Source organism: Scardinius erythrophthalmus (assembly GCF_964197995.2).
Source record: "Scardinius erythrophthalmus genome assembly, chromosome: 5".
Taxonomy (NCBI): domain Eukaryota; kingdom Metazoa; phylum Chordata; class Actinopteri; order Cypriniformes; family Leuciscidae; genus Scardinius; species Scardinius erythrophthalmus.
In genome coordinates, this window is record NC_138225.1 from 31,660,199 (window position 1) to 31,682,402 (window position 22,204).

The window sequence follows — 22,204 nt, forward strand, 5'->3', positions numbered from 1 at the left end:
CTGACAGAACAGAAACAATCACAGTGTCCACCTCATCAGATACTTTAGTTACACAAGATCAGACAACTGAGACACATAGTAGAGAACCTGTTTCCTCTCTTGACTCTACATCATCAAGCACAGTACACACATTAACATCACTGAGTACTGAGCACTCAACGGGACAAACATTCACAAGCCAAGATGTTACTTCACACACAGCAGCAACCACAGTGACTGTTATGGAGGACAAAGAGCTGTCAGCAAAACCATCTGAGTCCACCATCATTGATGTCTCAGAGACTCTTTTCTCCTCTGCTCAGACTGAACATTTAGACAAGACATTATCTGAAAGTACAGTTACAATGACCTCTGAGATGTCAACTGCCAAAGGTTTGCTGTCACCGTCAAGTTTTCTTTTAAGCTTGCTATCAACAGAGTCTGAAGCATCAGGAGATGACACCTCTGAAATATTTAGCAAGGATTTGTCAACCACTTACTCACCTCATCCTACAACCAAATCAGATGAAGGTCTCAACAAAACACCATCTGACACAACAGAAACAATCACAGTGTCCACCTCATCTGATACTGTGGTTACAAAAGATCAGACAACTGAGACACATAGTAGAGAACCTGTTTCCTCTCTTGACTCTACATCATCAAGCACAGTACACACATTAACATCACTGAGTACTGAGCACTCAACGGGACAAACATTCACAAGCCAAGATGTTACTTCACATACAGCAGCAACCACAGTGACTGTTATGGAGGACAAAGAGCTGTCAGCAAAAACATCTGAGTCCACCATCATTGATGTCTCAGAGACTCTTTTCTCCTCTGCTCAGACTGAACGTTTAGACAAGATATTATCTGAAAGTACAGTCAGAATGACCCCAGAGATGACAACTGCCAAAGGTTTGCTGTCACCATCAAGTTATTTTTCAAGCTTGCCATCAACAGAGTCTGAAGCATCAGGAGATGACACCTCTGAAATGTTTAGCAAGGATTTGTCAACCAGTTCCTCACTTCATACTACAACAAAATCAGACGAAGATCTCACTAAAACGCCGTCTGACAGAACAGAAACAATCTCGGTGTCCACCTCATCAGATACTTTAGTTACACAAGATCAGACAAATGAGACACATAGTAGAGAACCTGTTTCCTCTCTTGACTCTACATCATCAAGCACAGTACACATTTTAACATCACTGAGTACTGATCACTCAACGGGACAAACATTCACAAGCCAAGATGTTACTTCACATACAGCAGCAACCACAGTGACTGTTATGGAGGACAAAGAGCTGTCAGCAAAACCATCTGAGTCCACCATCATTGATGTCTCAGAGACTCTTTTCTCCTCTGCTCAGACTGAACATTTAGACAAGACATTATCTGAAAGTACAGTCACAATGACCTCTGAGATGACAACTGCCAAAGATTTGCTTTCACCATCAAGTTTTTTTTCAAACTTGTCATCAACAGAGTCTGAAGCATCAGGAGATGACACCTCTGAAATGTTTAGCAAGGATTTGTCAACCAGTTCCTCACTTCATACTACAACAAAATCAGATGAAGATATCTCTAAAACACCATCTGACACAACAGAAACAATGTCAGTGTCCACCTCATCAGATATTTTAGTTACACAAGATCAGAAAACTGAGGCATATAGTAGAGAACCTGTTTCCTCTCCTGACTCTACTGTAACTAGCATAGAACATACATTTACATTGAGCACTGGGGTCTCAACCAGACGAACAGTCACAAGTCAAGATATCACATCACAAAAGTCAACAGCGACTGTGTTGGAGGACAAAAAGCTGTCAGCAAAACCATCCGCATCCACCGTCACTGATGCTTCAGAGAGTCTGTTCTCCGATGTTCAGACTGGACATTTTGTACAAAGTACAATGCTACCAAAGAGGACAACATCCAAAGATTTTCTGTCACTGTCAAGTTTAGCTTCCATTTTGCCATCTTCAGAGTATGATGGTTCAGGAGATGACACCTCTCATACGTTCGGTAAAGAGTTCACAACAAGCTCATCGCTTCATATTACAATTAAATCAGATGATGAAATCAGCAGCAATACAGCTTCTGTAAAAATGCAAACAGAGCAATCTGCCACACCAACCCTTTCCACAATACCTTCTATTGACATGACAAATGCAAGCTCAGTGTGGACTTTAACTCATGCAGAGATCCCAAAAATTCAGCCAACAGAGAGACATCAAACAGAATCCCTCTCCACATTTCCCTCTACCATCTCAGAGAAAACAGTTCAACAAGAGGTTTCAAGTGATGAAGACAGGATTACACCGACAACAAAATCAGATGATCATTATATTGTAGGCACTGATGAGGCAGAAATTCATGAGACTGACCAAACATCAGAACCAGTGAGGTATGAAAGTTCTTCACGTTCCACATCATCCACAACAGAATTGTTTTCTAGCACAGTCCAAACAGTGGTTACACACTCATCTTCTGAACAAGGCAGTGGAGACCTTTCTGAAAATGAAGTGGTTGAAGATGGTGGCTCTGGTGAAATATTGTCTGCTGTTGTAGAATCAATTCCTCCCCAAGTTACACCATCAGAGGACAAGACAACTGTTGTTGGTTTTGAGTCAATTTCTGATTTTGGAGTGCAGCCATCAGAAAATATAACTGAAAGTATAGATGTTAAAACAACTGTGAGTGGTGAAGCTAGATCAGTCACAAGTCAAGAGGTCATGACATCACAACAAAAAGAGATTGTCTCCTTAACAACTGAATATGAATCAAGTAACACAACAACACAGCCTGTTAGTATAAGATTCACAGAGTATGTTATTGCCACCCAGACAGCCCCATTGTCTTCCAGACCTTCTCATACTATTACAGAATTAACACAGTTGACTAGTCACACCACAGAATCAATTCATACTGCAATTGGATCAAGTAAACCTAGCCACTCTTCAGTGGCAACAGTTGAATCTGGCCACACTGTACCTCCAGGTATCCAAACAACACCTGGTTATTTTAAGCACAGCCAAACATCAACAGTCACTGAACGTTACGAAGCAACTTCAGCTCCTCTCAAGACAAGAACAATGATTACCCCATCTTCTAGCAAAAGCCTTAGCAAGCACACAACAATCTCATCTGTAGATTCAGAGGATGACACAACAGATGATGAAGGATCAGGGGAGTCCCCTGTCATACATGTTTCATCAGCAGCCATCAAAATGCAGACTGGTTCCCCTACAGTTCTTATAACCAACACTGGCTTTACAGAACTTGACAGGGACATCACTATAACACAAAGTTTGAGCTCCATTACATCTACCTTTGAAGACAGAGAGGGGTCTGGTATTGTTGAAGATGACCAGGAAACCACTCACCAAGAGGGTTCTGGTGAGGAGGACAGAGTGAGTCCAACAGCTGAAATCTTTGATAATTATACTGTGGCCACAGATAAGGTTGAAATCAGTGAGGCTAACCGCACGTCAGAGCCAGTGAGTTTTTCTGGTTCCTCCCATTCCACATCCTTTACAACTGAATCAACATTACTGTCTAGCACAGTCCAAACAGCAGTGAAATCCTCATCTACTGAAAGTATTGAAATCACAGCTGAAAGTGAAGTTGATGAAGATACTGGCTCTGGTGGTGAAATATCCCAAGCAGCTCTTGAGACACAAACACAGAGAACTGAAGCTGCACCTGTTGCAGTAGTGTCAAGCACATCTGAAGCTTCATCAGTTTCAGAGACACAAAAGAGTTCCTTACAGTCAATTACTCCAGAAATCAACTTCAGTGGGTTTTCATTATTAACCACAGAATATGACAAGGAATTTTCCTCACCTGAAGATCCTACTGATGAGATATCTAAAACAGCAACAACTAAGTCATATGAGGACCTAACTGTAAGAACTGATGAGGCAGAAGTTTATGAAACTGAGGATAAAGCAGGAATCTCAAGTGCTGCATCTTTCACTGGCAGTACAGACTTCATACATCAGTCAACTTTATCCCAATTTCCCTCATCCCTGAGCTCCACTCTGTCAACTGTAACATTTACAACTTCACTTAAAGAGGATGGCAGTGGGGAAGACTCAACAGAGGGGGATGGAGAAGAAGAGTATGAATCAGGTGATGACACAACTCCTGTGACATCGTCACCTTTGCTCTCAAAAATGAAAGAAACAACCATTAGCATTACATCCTTTAGCTCAGTCAGAGGTGGACAATACAGTACATACAAAGTTGTTTCACAAAGAACCACAACACCTCAAATGCAGAGTGTGTTCTCAAGCTCAAATGCTGAAGGTTTCACTCTGGTCTCAGAGACAGCACAGACAGAGAAGGAACCTTCTGGTGGTTCTGTCTCAGAGTCAACAACCACTAGCTTTACTGCTCCTGAAACACATTCTGATGTGGTAACCAGACGCACTGTATTGCCTTCTTTAGTGACATATCAAGGTCCTGTGTCCACCCTTACTCCATCTGTCTTCTCTAAGGACAATGCTGATCACCAAGTCCCTCCAACAAGCCCAGTCTTAATATTCACAGGGGAGGAGGAAGATGAAGATATGCTGTTTTCAGCTGTAACAGAGAGTATGAGAGATCATAGCATCCAACCAGATGTTATCACTAAGGATGAAATTATCCTTGATGCAGATACTATGTCTGTTTTAGAGCAGTCTTCACCTTTTGCCCCTACAATTGTAACAGAAGAAGCAGGTGGAGCAACCCCAATTGTCATGATGCCACATCCCTCAAGCATTATGACAGAAGAACCAGAAGGATCTGGAATAGATGGCACTGAGTTACCTCAGTTACATGTGCCATTTGAAACCTCCACAGATGAGATAATAGTTCAACAAACAACATCAATCCCAGACATCCTGCAGAGCAGTTCAACATATGTAGATGAGGAAACACAAACAACACAAACAGAAACTCCTGAGGCTACTGATGCTGATGTAAATGAACACACAATAGATTGTCAGACCTCCACACAATCCAAACAGTTTACAATGGAGACACTGACTGACGACTTCTTGAGAGACACCTTGTCTACTAAAGATTATAATGTGAAAACATCCACGTTAACCCCCAAATCATCTCAAGTGTCCACAGACAGAGTCATAGACATAGTTTCAGCTGAAGAGCACCAATCTGAGGATGTTTTAAACATTCAGACCCTATCAACACAGGCTTCCAAGACCAGAAAGAACACAATGTCACCAACAGCCCTAGAAAGAAAGACAACACCTCTACCCCTTCATACAATATCTTTAGAGGTGGAAGCTTCAAGTGAACTAACAGACCTATATGAACCAGTTCAAACAACTATGTCCAGTAACCATTTCACTTCATCCATTGCTGTTACAAGTAGTTCTCTATATGTTGATTCTGTTTCACCTGAAGAATCAATTTACTTTACTGGAAATGATGCAGCATCTGCCTCATCAATTTCTGGTGTGGATGTTTTTACTCAACATTCAGATGAGATCACAGACTCTGAACAGTCAGTCTCTCCAGTATCAGATTTAAAAAGCACTGCATCCTTCCACACTGAATCAGATCAAATGTCTGTCACAGATTCAGTAACAGTACTTATGGATTTAGAAAGTGTTAGCATGGCTGAACCTGCCAAGACCACTTCAAGTACACACACTGAAACAGCAGTTGTTAATGATTTAACAGCTGACACAGAGGAAACATTAGACATAACAAATGTTTATTTCACAAATGACATTGTATCAAGTAGTCCCACTTCTGATAAGGTAATTCAGGGAAGTGAATTAACAAACACAGATATTACATCTGGTATTTCAGAAGAAACCACAGGTGCATTATTTTCTTTAACAGATGATGGCTCAATTGATCAAACTATTGAAATGTTTACAGCACTGTCTGATTCAACAGACTCTCCTTTATCAGCTGCAGATGATTCAGTTTCAACATCTGTGGAGGCTGATATTGTGTTTGTGACCGCCTTGCCTGAAGCAATTACAGTAACTGATGAGGATCCATATCAGCAAGCTTTGTCTGAGATGACAGTGACACATAAGCCCGACACAGACACTATGACGGATGAAGATATGCCGTTGCCATCAACAACCATTCCCACACCTCGTATATCTGCATCAATAATTAACATGACTACGGACATAGTAACATTAGTGGGGTCTCCTTCATCTACATCCATACCAGGTCTGAGTGACAAAACAGAAACTCCACTTTTCTCTGAGGAAGGGAAAGACGATGTAATAGATTATGACACAAAAACTGAACCTTACAAAGTTGAGTCCATACCAGATTTCATGAACAATACAGACATTGAGAATAAGACTGCCTTAGACATTAGCTCAGAAGATGTGACCAGCATTGATGACATCACCAAACCTGTAAGGGTGAAGAGCTTCACCACCCCACAGCTTGATGTTGCGACTGATTTTGAGACCACATCACAGCCTAATTTTGAGACAAGCTTTGAGACCACCTCACAGCCTGATGTTGAGACTGGTTTTGAGTCCACTTCACAGTCTGAAGTTGAGACTAGATTTGAGACCATTTCACAATCAAACATTTATATTGGCATTGAGATCTCTACAAAACCTGAGAATAGTGCAACAAATATTGATGGAAGCACACAAGCAGAAGTTTTGAATACAGAGACCATCTCTTATCTTGACATTGAAAAAAGCTTTGAGACAACCATGCAACCAGATATTGAGAGTGTCTCAAGAACTGAGAGTGATGCTTCACTCACCAGCTCACCAACCAGTGGAACAAGTGGTTCAGATAGAAGCATGCCTGGGGAGGTAAACACAGTTTCATCCAATAAGCATCTCATCACAACAAGACTTTTTGATGTCACAGATAAACCAAGTTCTACTTCTTTAAGTGAAGGAAAATCATTGGAAGAAGAAAGAGCCATACAAGAGGAACATACAACACAACCCGAACAAAATGACACAGACTTCAGGACCACCACACAACCTCACTATGATGGTTCTGTAACTTCCAGTGGCTTGAAAAGCAGTTCAGAGGATGTTTCAGTTATCACAGATATCCCATCATCTCATGAGGTTCAGGCAGGGATTATGTCCACTGCAACAACCTCACCTATACCTCTGACACCTGAGACTGATGTAAAGATTGTCAGTAAGGAAACTGCCTCAAGGAAACAAGAGGCAGCTGGTCAGATTGAGGAAGCTGTAGCTCTTGCAACTGAGATTCCTATTCAAGAAACAAAAGATCAGATGTCATCATCAGTGCCTACAACTCCGAGTGAGACTGCAACACCATTTGCTTCTCATGAAGATGTTTCTGAGGCCACTTTGGTTGAAAGCTCACCCCCAAGGTCACAGAATGAAAGCAGTGCAGCAGACCTTGCATACACAATGATCGGGCAAACAGTAGATATTCCAGGTAAACACTGTTTTAAAAAGAACTTTAACATAATTTATATTATGCTACTTTCTATACCTATATCAATATACTTGTTTTTCCTGTGCACAATGGCATGCCTATATCTTCCCTCTTACTGCAGGTGTTCACTCCTGTTCTGATGATGTCTGCTTGAATGGCGGTGCTTGTGCAAAAATAGGCAGTGCTCAGATCTGCAGCTGTCCACCTGGATACAGTGGTGAACTCTGTGAAATCGGTACGCTGCAGTGATATTTAATTTATTTATTAAAAGTGCACTGCATAACTTTGGGCTCTCTGTTGCCATCTGTGGCCGAAACATGAAATTGCATGTTACTTGCAACCTTGTTTATTTTTGTATTTTTGTATCCGCTGAAGAATCTGATAGTTTGAATAAATAAGTAGTATATATGTCGCTATAATGCTGAACCTTCTTTACTCTGTTTATGGACATGGCATAAATAGGCCAAGGCAAATGATGTAAACCATTAATTTCCCACCAAATACATCCCAACAGCTATTTTTCCATCCAAAGTTGCATACATTTTCTTATTGGATAAAAAAGGTATCCAACTCAAATGAGCGCATATGTTTTTTATGCGCATTTTTAGAATTATAATAGCATAAAAATAGGTGGATGGAAACATAGACACTGTTGTGAATCAAGGTTAGACAACTTTTAAACTGTTTCAAACTGATTTTTTTAAATGTACTTAGTCAATAATCGGATTTAGTTCATTTTTACAGAAAAATATTTGGTAGCGCATCTTTAACTTATCATCATCTGGCTTTTTGAACTTATCTTATTGCACTTCCGTACATTATTTAATCATCATATACTTTTATTTATTTATTAGACATTGATGAATGTCACACAAACCCTTGTCGGAATGGAGGAACATGTATTGATGGCCTAAACTCATTCACCTGTGTATGTCTTCCGAGTTATGCAGGAGCACTGTGTGAGCAAGGTAAGATTATATTTATCAAATAATCACTTGTTCAATACCTAAGAGAGGTAATCAATCAATGTTGTCACAATACTAGATCTTTCAACTTGCTGATATTGCGTGACGCTACTGTAGCCAATCTGGGTTGATGTGGAAATGTAACAAGTGAACCTCTGAACCTTCATATGAGGTCATTGCTAGATGACATATGCATGTGACTCGCAGTTTGGTAGATTGTGAAAGTTGATAGATTTTGATTTTATGTAAGAAACTGGGTGTGTTCCAAAACCGTTTTATGCTAGCAGACAAAGTGATGCTGCACTTTCCACTATTTAAGAGGATACCATTTCTCACAGGTCATTTGAGCACAGCTGTTAAGACCATCAGCCATCACTCTTTCCCTTATTACACTGTAGACGTTGATTTACACTTTACACGAGTGAGATTACCTTCTTGAGAGTTTTATCCCCGTCAAACCATTACAAGTGTTTATACACATTAAAATGCTTCATAAACTAAAATACTAATCGTATCAAAATCTCTCACATCTGACTTTTGTCAGAATTAAAACAACTGTAAACTGTCGTCATGAATGCATTACCCTCTTGAGTACGCTGAACAATCTCTTTATCTTAAACTTGAGATAGCATCAACATTACAGATATGAAGAAGTGTCTCTTGTAGAGGAACTGCCTCCTGTTACTACTCAGTGATTCAGAAGTGACTCAGAATGTAAGTGGTTCAGTCTCAGGGGTCGTTCACACAGAACGAATTTTTGCATTCCTCTGTGCTTTTTTTCCATTGCTTTTCTATGCACATGCGTTAGAAAGACATGTTTGACCATTGCACTCACGTCAGGCATCTTTTGCAATGTCTCGCACATGACAGTGTTTATAAAACACGTTTTTAATTCCTCTGACCAGTGTCTCTTGTTTTAAACTGTAAAAAGGAGTTCTCTGTGAATGCCCCCTCAGAGTGTTAGTGCGCAGACAGCTGTTTACAGAGAAAGCAATCTATGCAAAATTAAATAATTATATCATTCAAGTCATTAGCCAATTATGGTTTGTGTATTTTAACATATATTTTTACTGATGCATAATATATTGGTTAATAATTTGTTAATGAGAGTTTGAATGATTTTACTGTTTATTTCAAACAAGCAATCAAAGCTATCAGCCTGATGTTGAGCAGGGCTGGTCCACAAACAGTCAGTAAGTGCGTTTACATGCACATTAAAAGTTTGTTTTCAGCTGGGCTAAAACAATAATTTTTCTTTTCAAAATATCATGTGAACGCTTTAGTCTGACTGAAGTTGTACCAGTAGAGACTGTGGCTCAAAAAACAGCTGTAGCTTGATTGTACCGGCGTACATAAACATACTTTCTGTTATTGAAAGGACACACTTTATTTGCAAATTTAATGCAACCAAATGCTGATCTAGAAGACTAATATCTTGCTGGGTTGATAATATGTTTACTTTAAAACTCTTTGAGTTTCCCAAGCGGTTACAGTGGCTATTTGTTTGACAGAATTTACTTTGTTATAATATCTTTCTTAAACAATGCCTCAGAGCAAAGCATCCAATGTTCTCCACAGCACTGCAGACATTCGTATGCAAAAATGAATTGGCTTCCTGATTTGATAGACACATGGGAGTAACTTTTGCTCTAAGTGATATTGCTGAACTGGCATGTAATTTAAAATGAGGATGAAAGGGAGTTATATCATATTCCCTCTGGTCCAGTGTGAGTGGGAAATCATTCTCACTTGAAAAGAGTGCCACTGAACAAAAGAGGTTTGATTTATTGTACTGATAAGAACAGCCTTACAGTGTAAGCCCAAAGGTAAGGAATAATAAAAAGAAATTGACAGCAGACAATATGAAGCACCTTTTTTCCGACTTGCAACAACAGGATTATCTCAGTTTCAGAGTCTACATGCCAATCTTATGTGTAGTAAATCAACAGTAATGCATACATGCTTTTCCACAGACACCGAAACATGTAACTACGGCTGGCACAAGTTCCAGGGCCACTGCTACAAATACTATCCTCATCGACGTAACTGGGACACAGCAGAGCGTGAATGCCGTCTCCAGGGGGCACACCTTGCTAGTGTTTTGTCCCATGATGAGCAGCAGTACATCAACCGTGAGTATGCATAAAACAAGTTATGGACATTCTGTCTATCATCAGCTCTAATTTACGCCTTCAGTTACATTTCCGTGCAAAAATAATGATGGTTATTTATGAGGAAGGATACTTTGCTAGTGAATTTACCTTTGTTTCTCTCTCCTCTTGTAGGCCTCGGCCATGACTACCAGTGGATCGGTCTAAATGATAAGATGTTTGAGAACGATTTCCGGTGGACAGATGGTAGAGTTGTGGTAAGAACATTCTTCAAAACGTACTTATTAGTTTCTAAAATGTGTTTTGAAAGAATGGTGTTGATGCAAACATACAAAGTTTACTTTTTTTCTTTAAAAAGCTATTTCTATAAAAACAATGGGAACTTTAAGCAATAATATGTAGATGTGAAAAAAAGGAAAACAGAAGATATATTATGCTAACAGCTCCCTGGTTCTAGAGGTGTTCCTCCATTGAACATGAAAGTGGCCAATTACAGTCGTTTAGTCCTGACTGGGCTCTCACTTCAAAGATAATGGCAGCATTTTGTGGGGAAGGGCCAAAAAAGCCCTGGGGGGTATGAGATAAGAGTTTTCAGCTGTGGAAGTCCTCTCCGGACTGGAGGATAAAAATAAAATGAGTTGAGAGGAAGCTTACAGGTGTGGACAGGTAATGAAGGTGTGAAGGATGAGCAACACCTGGAACAGGCTGCACTAAAGATAATACAGACCTAGAATGTGAGTGGGTGACATTTCAATCCATTTGGTATCAGTGAGGTACTATAAACAAATCCGCTGGAGTTTGCTCTACTCTTTTTCTATTCTGTTTACAGAAGAGTTACTCTATTAAGAGTTTGTTTCTTCATGAATTTAAGTATGTGCCATTGGAGTTATCCAGACGGTCAAAAACTGCATTACGTCAATTTCCAAGCAGGGAGCGCACATTCCTTTTGTAAGAGGATGATAGCAGGACGTTATTAGAAGAAGGTAATATTCACAGGCTTGCTGAAAGATCGTAGCTCCGACCTGCGTCGCTCAGATATAATTAGCCTACGCTATTTTGAATATATTGTAATAAACCTCAAAACAGCCCTACGGTGGTCAAAGAACAGCCAGCCGGTTTAATCAAAGAGAACACTTTATTTCAAATACAGCGGCTAAAACTCATACGGGCACAGACAAGGTATGGAGTTAGCCAGGGAAGAGAAACACGGGAAACTCCGCAAAGCACAACACTTCACACAGTGAGTTTTCACGCTCAATACGTCACACAGTGTTTAATACTCAACATAGCACCCCAGCCTGCACAGCACACCGTGAACACACGTAAGGCGTGTTTCCTCCGTTCTAAATTCCCCAACCTCCCTCTCTAACCCGCTGTCCGTTACACAACACACAGTCACACAATTCATGTAGGAATAGATTAAAAACACTTCCCTCTCGCGGGGCAGAGAAGACCCATCTGTAGGGGGTGAGTGCGAGCAGCAACCCGTCTTCCCGCCGAGGACGTCACTCTGCCGTCCAGATGCGGAACTTACAGTTCATTCATAAAATCCCTCCGTCGTATGCATCAAGGCATTCATAGAGTCTCGGTAGCACGTGGGCATTCATTCATAGAACCTCGGTAGCACGTGGGCATTCATTCCTAGAGTCTCGGTAGCACGTGGGCATTCATTCATAGAGTCTCGGTAGCACATGGGCGTCAACCGAGAAATATTCTGAGGTAGTCGGTGACACTAATTCCCCCCCCTCTACAACTCAACTATCTCAAACAAAGGCAGCTAGCTAACTAGCTATCTTCATCTCCGGAGGACCTATTGTCCCCGAGAGACAGCCAAAACGTTCTCAACTAGTCACCACCTCAGCCCCGCTCGGTTGCACCACACCTCTTTTTTAAAGTCCCCTTTGTCCTCCATTCACAGGTGCATGCCATCAAAGCAGTCATGTAATCAGCCAATGACGACACACTACACTATTCCCCCACTAATCCAGAAGAACTCGTCCTCGAGTCAAGATGATAATCTTTAGTCCAAACCGGTAACTTCCTCTGTCGTGGAGCTCGACCCATCTCTGCAGAAGTTGTAATGTTCTGCGCAGAGCCTCCTCCATCATCCAAAGGCTTAACTGTAGATCCCGGGCTATGCTCCACCCTTGACCACGTTGAAGGCACTGGCGAGCCCTGTTGAAGGTTTCCTTCCCTTGTTCCCACCGGGCAAGATTGTCCCTCTGCCAACGGCGGTCTATCGGCCATGACCGGGGGCAATTGTTGAAGGGTCGACGGGTCAACCAATTTCTGCGGTAATTGTGCCGACTCATCATTCCCCTCCAGCCTCTCTGAAACAGATTGAGAAACATATGGTTTTAACCGATTGTAATGAACAACCGTAGTAGCCCCTCCCTCAACTGACTGTAACTGATACAGCACATCAGACAACCGCTCGATTACCTTAAAGGGGCCCTTATAACATCTCTGCAATTTAAAGCAAACCCCTTTCTTCCGAGCCTTATTTCGAACCCAGACTAGTTCCCCCACTGAATAATACTGTACTTGAGCCCGAAAATCAAAATACTTTTTCTGCTGGGAAGAAGCCTGTAACTGATGTTGCTGTACTGCCCCAACAACAGTGGACAAAATCCCTGCCATACGTTGCACATATTCACTTGGAGACTCAAAAGCCTCTTCCAAGTTCACATTCAACATTATATCCACCGGTAATACCATTTCCCGCCCAAACACCACTTTATGAGGGGTAAAGCCAGTAGTGGCATGGACACTACTACGATACGCCATCATTACATAAGGTAATAAAGAATCCCAATTCTGTTGATTCTTATCCACGAACATTGATAGCATAGAAAGCAAAGTCCTGTTAAAACGCTCAATAAGCCCATCTGACTGAGGGTGATAGGGGGACGTACGCGTTTTATTGATCTCCAATAATCTGCAAAGTTCCTGAAAAAGAGTAGACTCAAAATTTCTGCCTTGATCAGAATGAAGGCTGCGAGGGACCCCATAACGGCAAACCCACTCCTCAACTAACACCTTAGCAACTGATCGTGCTTCCTGATTTGGTAAAGCAAAAGCTTCTGTCCACTTAGAAAAATAGTCTCCCACCACCAACACATACCGATTTTTATCAACAGTTTCGGGAAGTGGGCCCAAAATATCCAGAGCCACACGCTCATAAGGGCGAGACATGACAGAAGGACACATCGGGGCCTGTGGAGTTCGAACTGGAAGCTTCCGTGAGCCGCACTCAGAGCACTCACTACACCACCTCCTCACATCGGCAAACCACCCCGGCCAAAAGAACCGATCTTTAACTTTTCCTTGTAGTTTTTGCACCCCCAGATGGCCACCTGTAACCACATTGTGCAACATGGCTAACACTTTTGGAACCAAACACTTTGGAAGCACCACCTGTACTTTATTAGCTGCATCAGAATTTTGTGGAGGGACTCGCACCAATAACTGGTCCTGTATCTGAAGCTGATCCCACACCCTTCCAAATTTCTGCAGCTCAGGGTAGTTTCTTACCTCCCCACACTCCTTTAATGGCTTAGTTAGCAGCTGAAATAATTGCCCCAACTCATTATCCTCCCTCTGCAACCTAACCATATCATCTTCCAATCTTTCTCCAGGTGGTAGCCCTACATTCGTTTTAGCCACTTGCACTACTCTCACAGGACAACTTTCCTCAATCGCCACACCCCCAATCTGGTCTGACACATGACCCGGAATTACACTAAGGCCCGGCAATCTCGATAAAGCATCTGCATTAGCATGTTGTTTCCCTGACCTATGAACGATCCTATACTGAAAACTTGCTAACTGTTCTAACCAACGGGCCAACTGTCCTTCAATCCCTTGAAAATTATGTAACCACCGCAAGGAATTGTGATCTGTACGCAGCACAAACTCTGCACCTAAAAGGTAATGCTTAAAATGTTTCGTAAACGTCACCATACTCAACAATTCCTTTTTGGTGGTGGCATACTTGCGTTCTTGTTTTGTCAGGGCTCGACTTGCATAGGCCACTACGCGTTCCATCCCCCCCTCTACCTGGGATAATACAGCCCCTATCCCAACATTTGACGCATCGGTATCCAAAATAAATTGTTTCAAGGGATCGGGATAAGCCAAAACTGGGGCTGATATAAGACATGACTTGAGTGTAAAAAACGCTCTTTGACAATCTTCTCCCCAGTGAAATTTCTTTCCCTTTTCCGTCAATTGGTGCAAGGGCCTAGCAATCTCCGCAAAACCCTTCATAAAGCGACGGTAGTAAGAGGCCAGTCCCAGAAAACTACGAACCTCTGTCTGATTTCTAGGGACCGGCCACCCCCTCACCGCCTCAACTTTAGAAGGATCAGCCTTAACGCCCTCCGCTGAAATTACATGACCCAAATAGGATACCTGTTTTGCAAATAAATTGCATTTGGAGGGTTTCACCTTCAAATTGGCCTTATACAAGTTCCCAAAAACTTGTTCCAAGCGCCCCAGATGTTCCTGAAATGTTTTACCAAAAACAATTATATCATCAAGGTATACTAAGCACGTGGTCCACTGAAGGTCTGCCAGAACCAAATCCATCAACCTTTGGAAAGTGGAAGGGGAGTTACACAGGCCAAAGCTAAGAACATTAAATTCAAAAAGACCTTGTCGGGTAGTAAAAGCCGTTTTAGGTTTATCTTTCGGATCAACCTCAACCTGCCAGTACCCACTGGCTAGGTCGAGGGTTGAAAACCAACACGCGTTTGCCAGGCTATCCAACGCATCATCTATCCTTGGGAGCGGATAGGCATCTTTCTGTGTCACCTCATTTAGTTTCCTATAATCAATACAGAAACGCAGACTGCCATCTCTTTTTCTAACTGGTACCACTGGAGCTGCCCAAGGACTACACGAAGGCTGAATAATGCCATTGTCTAACATTTGTTTTATATGATCAGTCACTTCTTGTTGTAAGTGAAGCGGAACCCGGCGAGGGGCCATTTTAATAGGTTTAGCAACTCCTGTATCAATCTGATGGCGAATAAGATGTGTCCTACCCAAATCAGTATCACCTATACTAAAAAGTTGGTTATAACGCTCTAACACTTGACGAATGGCCTGCATTTGTTCTACGCAAAACCCTCTAGAGTCTAACCCAAAGTGAGAAATCAAAGCATCCGCCGACCACAAGATCTTACCGTCACACCCTTCATCTACTTCCTCTGCACCTTCCCCCACCTCTACATTTGTAGCCAACACCCCAATTTTCATTCCATCACGTAAAGTATGAGCTTCCTTGGTTACATTAATAACACGAACTGGCATAACACCAGCGGTGACTACACACACCACACGTGCCACTAATACATCACAATAGCGAGACAGAGAAGAGCCGGGCTCCAGCATACCTACTATTTTTCCTGGCGGCGCTCCCTCCACTGACCCCAAAATGATCACTTCGCTACGTGGTGGTATCCTGGTATCCCCGTAAACTACAACTGGCATGGAAGGAGCTAAAAAGTCAGTTTGCAATTGTACAGAAATTTTTTTTCCCATCAAATAGCAGCATAATTCTTTCAAATCCAGTTTTGCACCGAATTTGACTAGAAAATCACTGCCCAGTAACACTTCACCAGGGCTAATATCTGCCACTACAAAATCAACCACTACTGTCAGAGAATCAAATTGACAAGTGGTTTCCCACTGGCCTATAACCTCCATCTGGTCTCCATTAGCAACCTTCAATCTACCCCTATACTCTACTAACTCACCCCCTCCACCGGTTGCCTCCAGCCAAAACGATTTAGGTACGATTGATACTTGTGCCCCTGTGTCCACCAATAAGCGGGTCTCCACCCCCCCAACTTTACCAAACACATAAACTCCACCTGTTTCTAATTGGGACTGACATACTCCCCCAGACATAGACGCAACAGAGAGAGGGGCGGGCTCCTGGTCTACCGGGCCCGCCCCCTCCCTTTTCCCGACACATATGGGCAATCTTTCTTGAAATGACGAGTACACCCACATTCCCAACAAGCTTCAGTCTTATCTCGGTTTTGTGAGTCTACTCGTGCACTATCAGTTTTAAAAGTCCGTGCAACTCCTCTATTTATAGAATAATCAGTCTGATGACTAAGCGGAGCAAACAAATTCCCTGTTACTTGATCTTGTAGTATTTTAACAGTACTCTGCAAAGTCTTTACTTCTTGACGGAGCCCTTCTACCATGCCCATTAAAGATTGAATTTGCCCATCTCTAGCTGGCCCAACATTATCATTTACCACACCACAAACTTTTACATTTGGGAGAGCACTATTTCGTTCCAAACTCCGAATTAATTCAAGTTCGGACGCCAAATTAATAGCCCCCTCTATCGTGGCTGGTTTCACACTACGCAGATGAATACGCGTATCCGCACAACCTATATGGGCCACAAAATGATCTCGAGCCAGTAAATCCCTTGTGGCATTATCCACGGACGGATATGCCTTCGAAATTAAACGCCTCAAAGCATTTCCAAACTCGCGCACGGTTTCATTTGGCTGCCTCTTGCGCGAGGAGAAGCTCACGCGATTCCAATCAGTACTTTCACAGGGCTCTAAACATCTACCCATTGCTACCTTCAGTTGACTGAAATTTCGCCGAGCCTCATCTGGCAAGCCGCAATAAATATCCCGCGCACGACCTGACAATAACAAAGACATAAATTTAAGCTTTAATACATCATCCCAGCCGTTAATCTCCGCAGCCATTTCGAACTGTTCTGCCCAATCAGACCACTCACGCCCTGTACACGTAAATGTTTCGGGCATAAAAACAGGACGAGGCGCAGCATTTATCTCCCCCAAAGAAACACCTGCCACCGGCACGGCATTACTACCGCTGGCCGCCTCTTGCGGTTCTAACATTCTGACAAACCGTAGGCTATCAACAAAAAAAAAACAAACAAAAAAAAAAATTCAATGAAGTTTATAGGATCCGCAATCAGCGCTGATCTCACCGCTGCCACCAGTGTAATAAACCTCAAAACAGCCCTACGGTGGTCAAAGAACAGCCAGCCGGTTTAATCAAAGAGAACACTTTATTTCAAATACAGCGGCTAAAACTCATACGGGCACAGACAAGGTATGGAGTTAGCCAGGGAAGAGAAACACGGGAAACTCCGCAAAGCACAACACTTCACACAGTGAGTTTTCACGCTCAATACGTCACACAGTGTTTAATACTCAACATAGCACCCCAGCCTGCACAGCACACCGTGAACACACGTAAGGCGTGTTTCCTCCGTTCTAAATTCCCCAACCTCCCTCTCTAACCCGCTGTCCGTTACACAACACACAGTCACACAATTCATGTAGGAATAGATTAAAAACACTTCCCTCTCGCGGGGCAGAGAAGACCCATCTGTAGGGGGTGAGTGCGAGCAGCAACCCGTCTTCCCGCCGAGGACGTCACTCTGCCGTCCAGATGCGGAACTTACAGTTCATTCATAAAATCCCTCCGTCGTATGCATCAAGGCATTCATAGAGTCTCGGTAGCACGTGGGCATTCATTCATAGAACCTCGGTAGCACGTGGGCATTCATTCCTAGAGTCTCAGTAGCACGTGGGCATTCATTCATAGAGTCTCGGTAGCACATGGGCGTCAACCGAGAAATATTCTGAGGTAGTCGGTGACACTAATTCCCCCCCCTCTACAACTCAACTATCTCAAACAAAGGCAGCTAGCTAACTAGCTATCTTCATCTCCGGAGGACCTATTGTCCCCGAGAGACAGCCAAAACGTTCTCAACTAGTCACCACCTCAGCCCCGCTTGGTTGCACCACACCTCTTTTTTAAAGTCCCCTTTGTCCTCCATTCACAGGTGCATGCCATCAAAGCAGTCATGTAATCAGCCAATGACGACACACTACAATATGTACAAAGTTTACAGTTTTAATTTAAGCTAAAAATTAGATACCCTAGATATAGAAGAATGCCAATATACATTGACACGAATTGGTCGTGAGATCATGTTGGAAATACATATGTATAATCGTCCACAGCTGAGAAAGATGACTGCGGACATCACATCTGCACCATGTGGTGTGAGCAGGTGGAAAATATAGTAGTTGGACAAGAAAAAAGAGGATGCAGAGAAATATAGCAAATAAAGTTTGTCCATGATAGTAAAATACTCTTACCGTGACTGTTGGCTGTTTTTAAAATGTCTTTCAAATGCATTACACTTCTCTCTGCAGCTCCATATTGCAGTTTAGTAAATGTACTCAGCGCCCCCTACTGATGTGTCTGTATCATTGTCATTTTAGTGACCTCCTATGACCTATGTGTTCCAGTATGAACATTCTCTGCTTGAAAGCCTTTGAAGGCTTTAACACTGTGTTCAGTGACTTTAATGTAACAGTACTGTATATTACTGTTTTTGAGCCAGATTGAATTTGAAGTGGTGCGGCTGTAACAATCAAATACTTTTTAAACTCTGGCACAAGTGTAAATCATATAATTATTATAAGATCTAAAACTAATTTCTTTAGGTTTGTTGTCTCCCTCACCTTGCCGTTCTCATCACTAGCTGTATGCTTCCCCTACAGCAATATGAAAACTGGAGACCGAACCAGCCGGACAGTTTCTTCTCCTCAGGGGAAGATTGTGTGGTAATGATCTGGCATGAGGACGGCCAGTGGAATGATGTTCCCTGCAACTACCACCTCACCTTCACCTGCAAGAAAGGCACAGGTGAGGTTTCAGCTTCTGGATGAAGCTCATTTATAGAATAATAGGGCATGTAAAGATATATGGTTATTTTCAGTCAAGGTTTATCTGTGGTTGTGGTTGTGGTTGGAAAATCTAAAACTGTTCTCATCTTACAGTCATAGCTATAATGGTTTAAAGCAGCTAACATTTTAAAAGAAAATTTCAGATTCAGTGCTCCACTGATGGTTTCTCTGTTGTCAATAGTGTCCTGCAGTCAGCCTCCTCTTGTCCATAACGCCCGCACATTTGGCCAGCTGCGCCCACGCTATGAGATCAACTCCCTGATCAGGTACCAGTGCATGGACGGCTTCATCCAGAGACATGTTCCCACCGTTCGCTGCAGAGGTGACGGCTCATGGGATTTGCCTAGGATTTCCTGCACAAGTCGTAAGTATTCTGTGAAAATCCATTGTCAATTTTTAAGAAACCATCCCAATATAAATATTGTTTTCTCATATTTGATCAAAAATACAGTAAAAACATTAGTATTGTGGAAATATTGTTAAAGTTTTCTATTTGAATATATTTAAAAGTGTAATTTATTCCTGTAATGCAAAGGTGAACTTTCAGCAGCCATTACTCCAGTCTTCAGTGTCACATGATCCATCAGAACTCATTCTAATATGCTGATCTGGTGGTCCATAAATAAATAAATACATTTAAAAATGTATTATCATCAGTGTTAAAAACAGTTGTGCTGCTTAATATTGTAGAAATAGTTGGATTTTAAGAAATTTTAGGATTATTTGACTAAATAAAAAGTTTTTCTTTAAAAAAAAAGAAAGAAAACTAATTCAATGTACTTGTATTTACTTTCCAGCCTCCAACTTCCAAAGGTTATATACACAGCGGCATCAGACATTCAGGGGAGTCCTTCGCAGTTATCAGAAGAGATCTGCAGAAAAATCAGTTGATGTACTACGACGACACCATCGCCATGGTGTAAAACACAACCTTACACAACAATAGTTGCTATGGTGACACAACCATAATGTAAGGGCCATTTTAACGTATTTTGATAACATGTGACGGACCTGCCTGCTGGCTGAAAGGAAAAAAAATTAAAAGAAAAGATTATGAAAAGGACCTGAAATAAGTTCAACATAGAGTGGAATATCACTGGAATGAAACAGTGCTTTTTTTCCTGTTTTTATCTTTTAAGAGAGATGTTTTTTTATAAACTATATAAAGGACACATTCAGCTGGCCTCTGAAAACACAAAAAGATTCTCTGACCTGCCCTCCATCTGTTCTGCTTCTTCTTGGGAATACGCAGTGCCTTCATACATTATAACTCACAATCCAGATATAGTGAGCTATAGTAGTGCAACCAGAATAATAAAGTTTATGGCATTTTAGCCTGCAAACATAATGGTACATTTTTAACACACTAAAAATTGCCGTATGATTCCGTTCAGTCTTTCTTCAAGTTTACAAGAACCACAGGTGTATGCAGACATCTTGCTGAACAAATGAGAAATCATACATATGAATGTGAACGAATATATTTATATAGAGAGAGTGAGCAATGGCTCACATTGAGTTAGTGTTTGTTGTGGTAGAAAAAGGTCAATAATATCATGAAAACACCTGTATGCACAATGCAGTGGATGGTTTTGATATCTGAAAGTCAACACAATATGGTTAATACTTTGACTTTAAGGTATTCAATATTGAAAAGCCATGTAGATTTTAGATTATTTATATTCCTCTGTTTGATGTCTCTTTCAAGTGTTTACAATGCAAACATTGTTTCTCATACATTTAATTCCACCATTTTAAACCAAAGAAACTTACTGTATGTATTTCACATAATTTCAACTTTCATGTGTTTTTTTTTTTTTTTTTTTGGACTTCTTAAAACTACTTAAAAGAGAATGTATTTTGTGAGATGCTTAAAAGACTTGAACAAATGTCTTTTTAACAAGATGCCTATAATTTATTTCTTGAGCTGCTCATTGTCTTCTCATTGTTGTAATAAAATACAACGTACTGAGGATTTAACTTGGCCAAACTGCACATTGACAGAATTCAGTATATTAGAGTAAAGGACAGTGTGTCAATAGCTGGCGTTGATGTGAGTAATAGACGACATTTGCAACTCACAGAATTTAGATGGATCTCATTATGACATTTGGGGTGTATCAATGGACCAAAAGAAGAGGATTCATAGTAACAGTTTGTTGTTGAACTGGTCATCCATTTGTTTATTCCCAAGCATTTTTTTCTTTAAGATTTACTTGTTGTCATTTTTATTTTATTTTATTTTATTTTATTTTATTAAGTGCACATATCTTTTTTATATTTATAGTTTAACTTGTTTATTGTCAAATGTGATCGTCTAGAATGTTTGTGAAATGGAAAAATTGTAAGGAACGTTTTTATGCTTTCTATGTAAACAAAGTTTATTATTAATCTTGTGTTCCTAGTCTTTTTTTATTCTGATATATAGAGTGAGTTTTGGCTGTGGGAAAGGGCTTAAGGGTAGACATATAATTCTCAAACATTAACTGAGGCGACTAGCATGTTAATATGGGATGCAATTCGATTTCTTTTAAAATTTACATAAATCTAATATATGAATCTATATATCAATATAATGAAATGCACTGTGACAGGAGTAAAGACATTGCACTTCATGTGTTTTAGTATAACTATAAAAATAACTTACTAAATAACTCGAGTAATGTATGTGGTTCATCGGCAGTGCCTAATGTTGACCACCAGATGGTATCAGTTCACTAACACAAAGACACTTGAGCATCTGGATAGAATCAGATAGCAAAGTTATGTAAAATATGTTTTGTGAAGCTTAGTTTCTTTGAATCATTAATGATAGTCAATATTTTTTTTAAAAAATGTTTCACAAAAAAATAAAAAATAAATAAATGTATGATAAAATAAAAAATCAAGGTTTCTTAGTTCTTAGTTAAACAGTAAAGTGTTCCTAGTGTTTCAGTCTTAGTGT

At 41.0% G+C, this 22,204-nt stretch overlaps 1 protein-coding gene across 2 annotated transcripts in view; it reads left to right on the plus strand.

Annotated features, from left to right (window-relative positions):
* vcana (versican a) overlaps positions 1-21,593 on the plus strand; it is a 53,867-nt gene extending 32,274 nt beyond the window's left edge. The window contains exons 1-8 of one of the 2 annotated variants that reach the window (XM_081365885.1): positions 1,292-7,413; positions 7,535-7,648; positions 8,268-8,381; positions 10,352-10,510; positions 10,664-10,746; positions 19,075-19,219; positions 19,442-19,624; positions 20,058-21,593. In XM_081365885.1, the coding sequence (XP_081222011.1) occupies positions 1,401-7,413; positions 7,535-7,648; positions 8,268-8,381; positions 10,352-10,510; positions 10,664-10,746; positions 19,075-19,219; positions 19,442-19,624; positions 20,058-20,206 (6,960 nt within the window). In that variant the 5' untranslated portion in view covers positions 1,292-1,400 and the 3' untranslated portion in view covers positions 20,207-21,593. Of the gene's footprint in view, positions 1-1,291; positions 7,414-7,534; positions 7,649-8,267; positions 8,382-10,351; positions 10,511-10,663; positions 10,747-19,074; positions 19,220-19,441; positions 19,625-20,057 lie in introns of those variants that run through there. The other variant, XM_081365886.1, reaches the window with a different exon arrangement.
* The last annotated feature ends 611 nt before the right edge of the window (positions 21,594-22,204 follow it).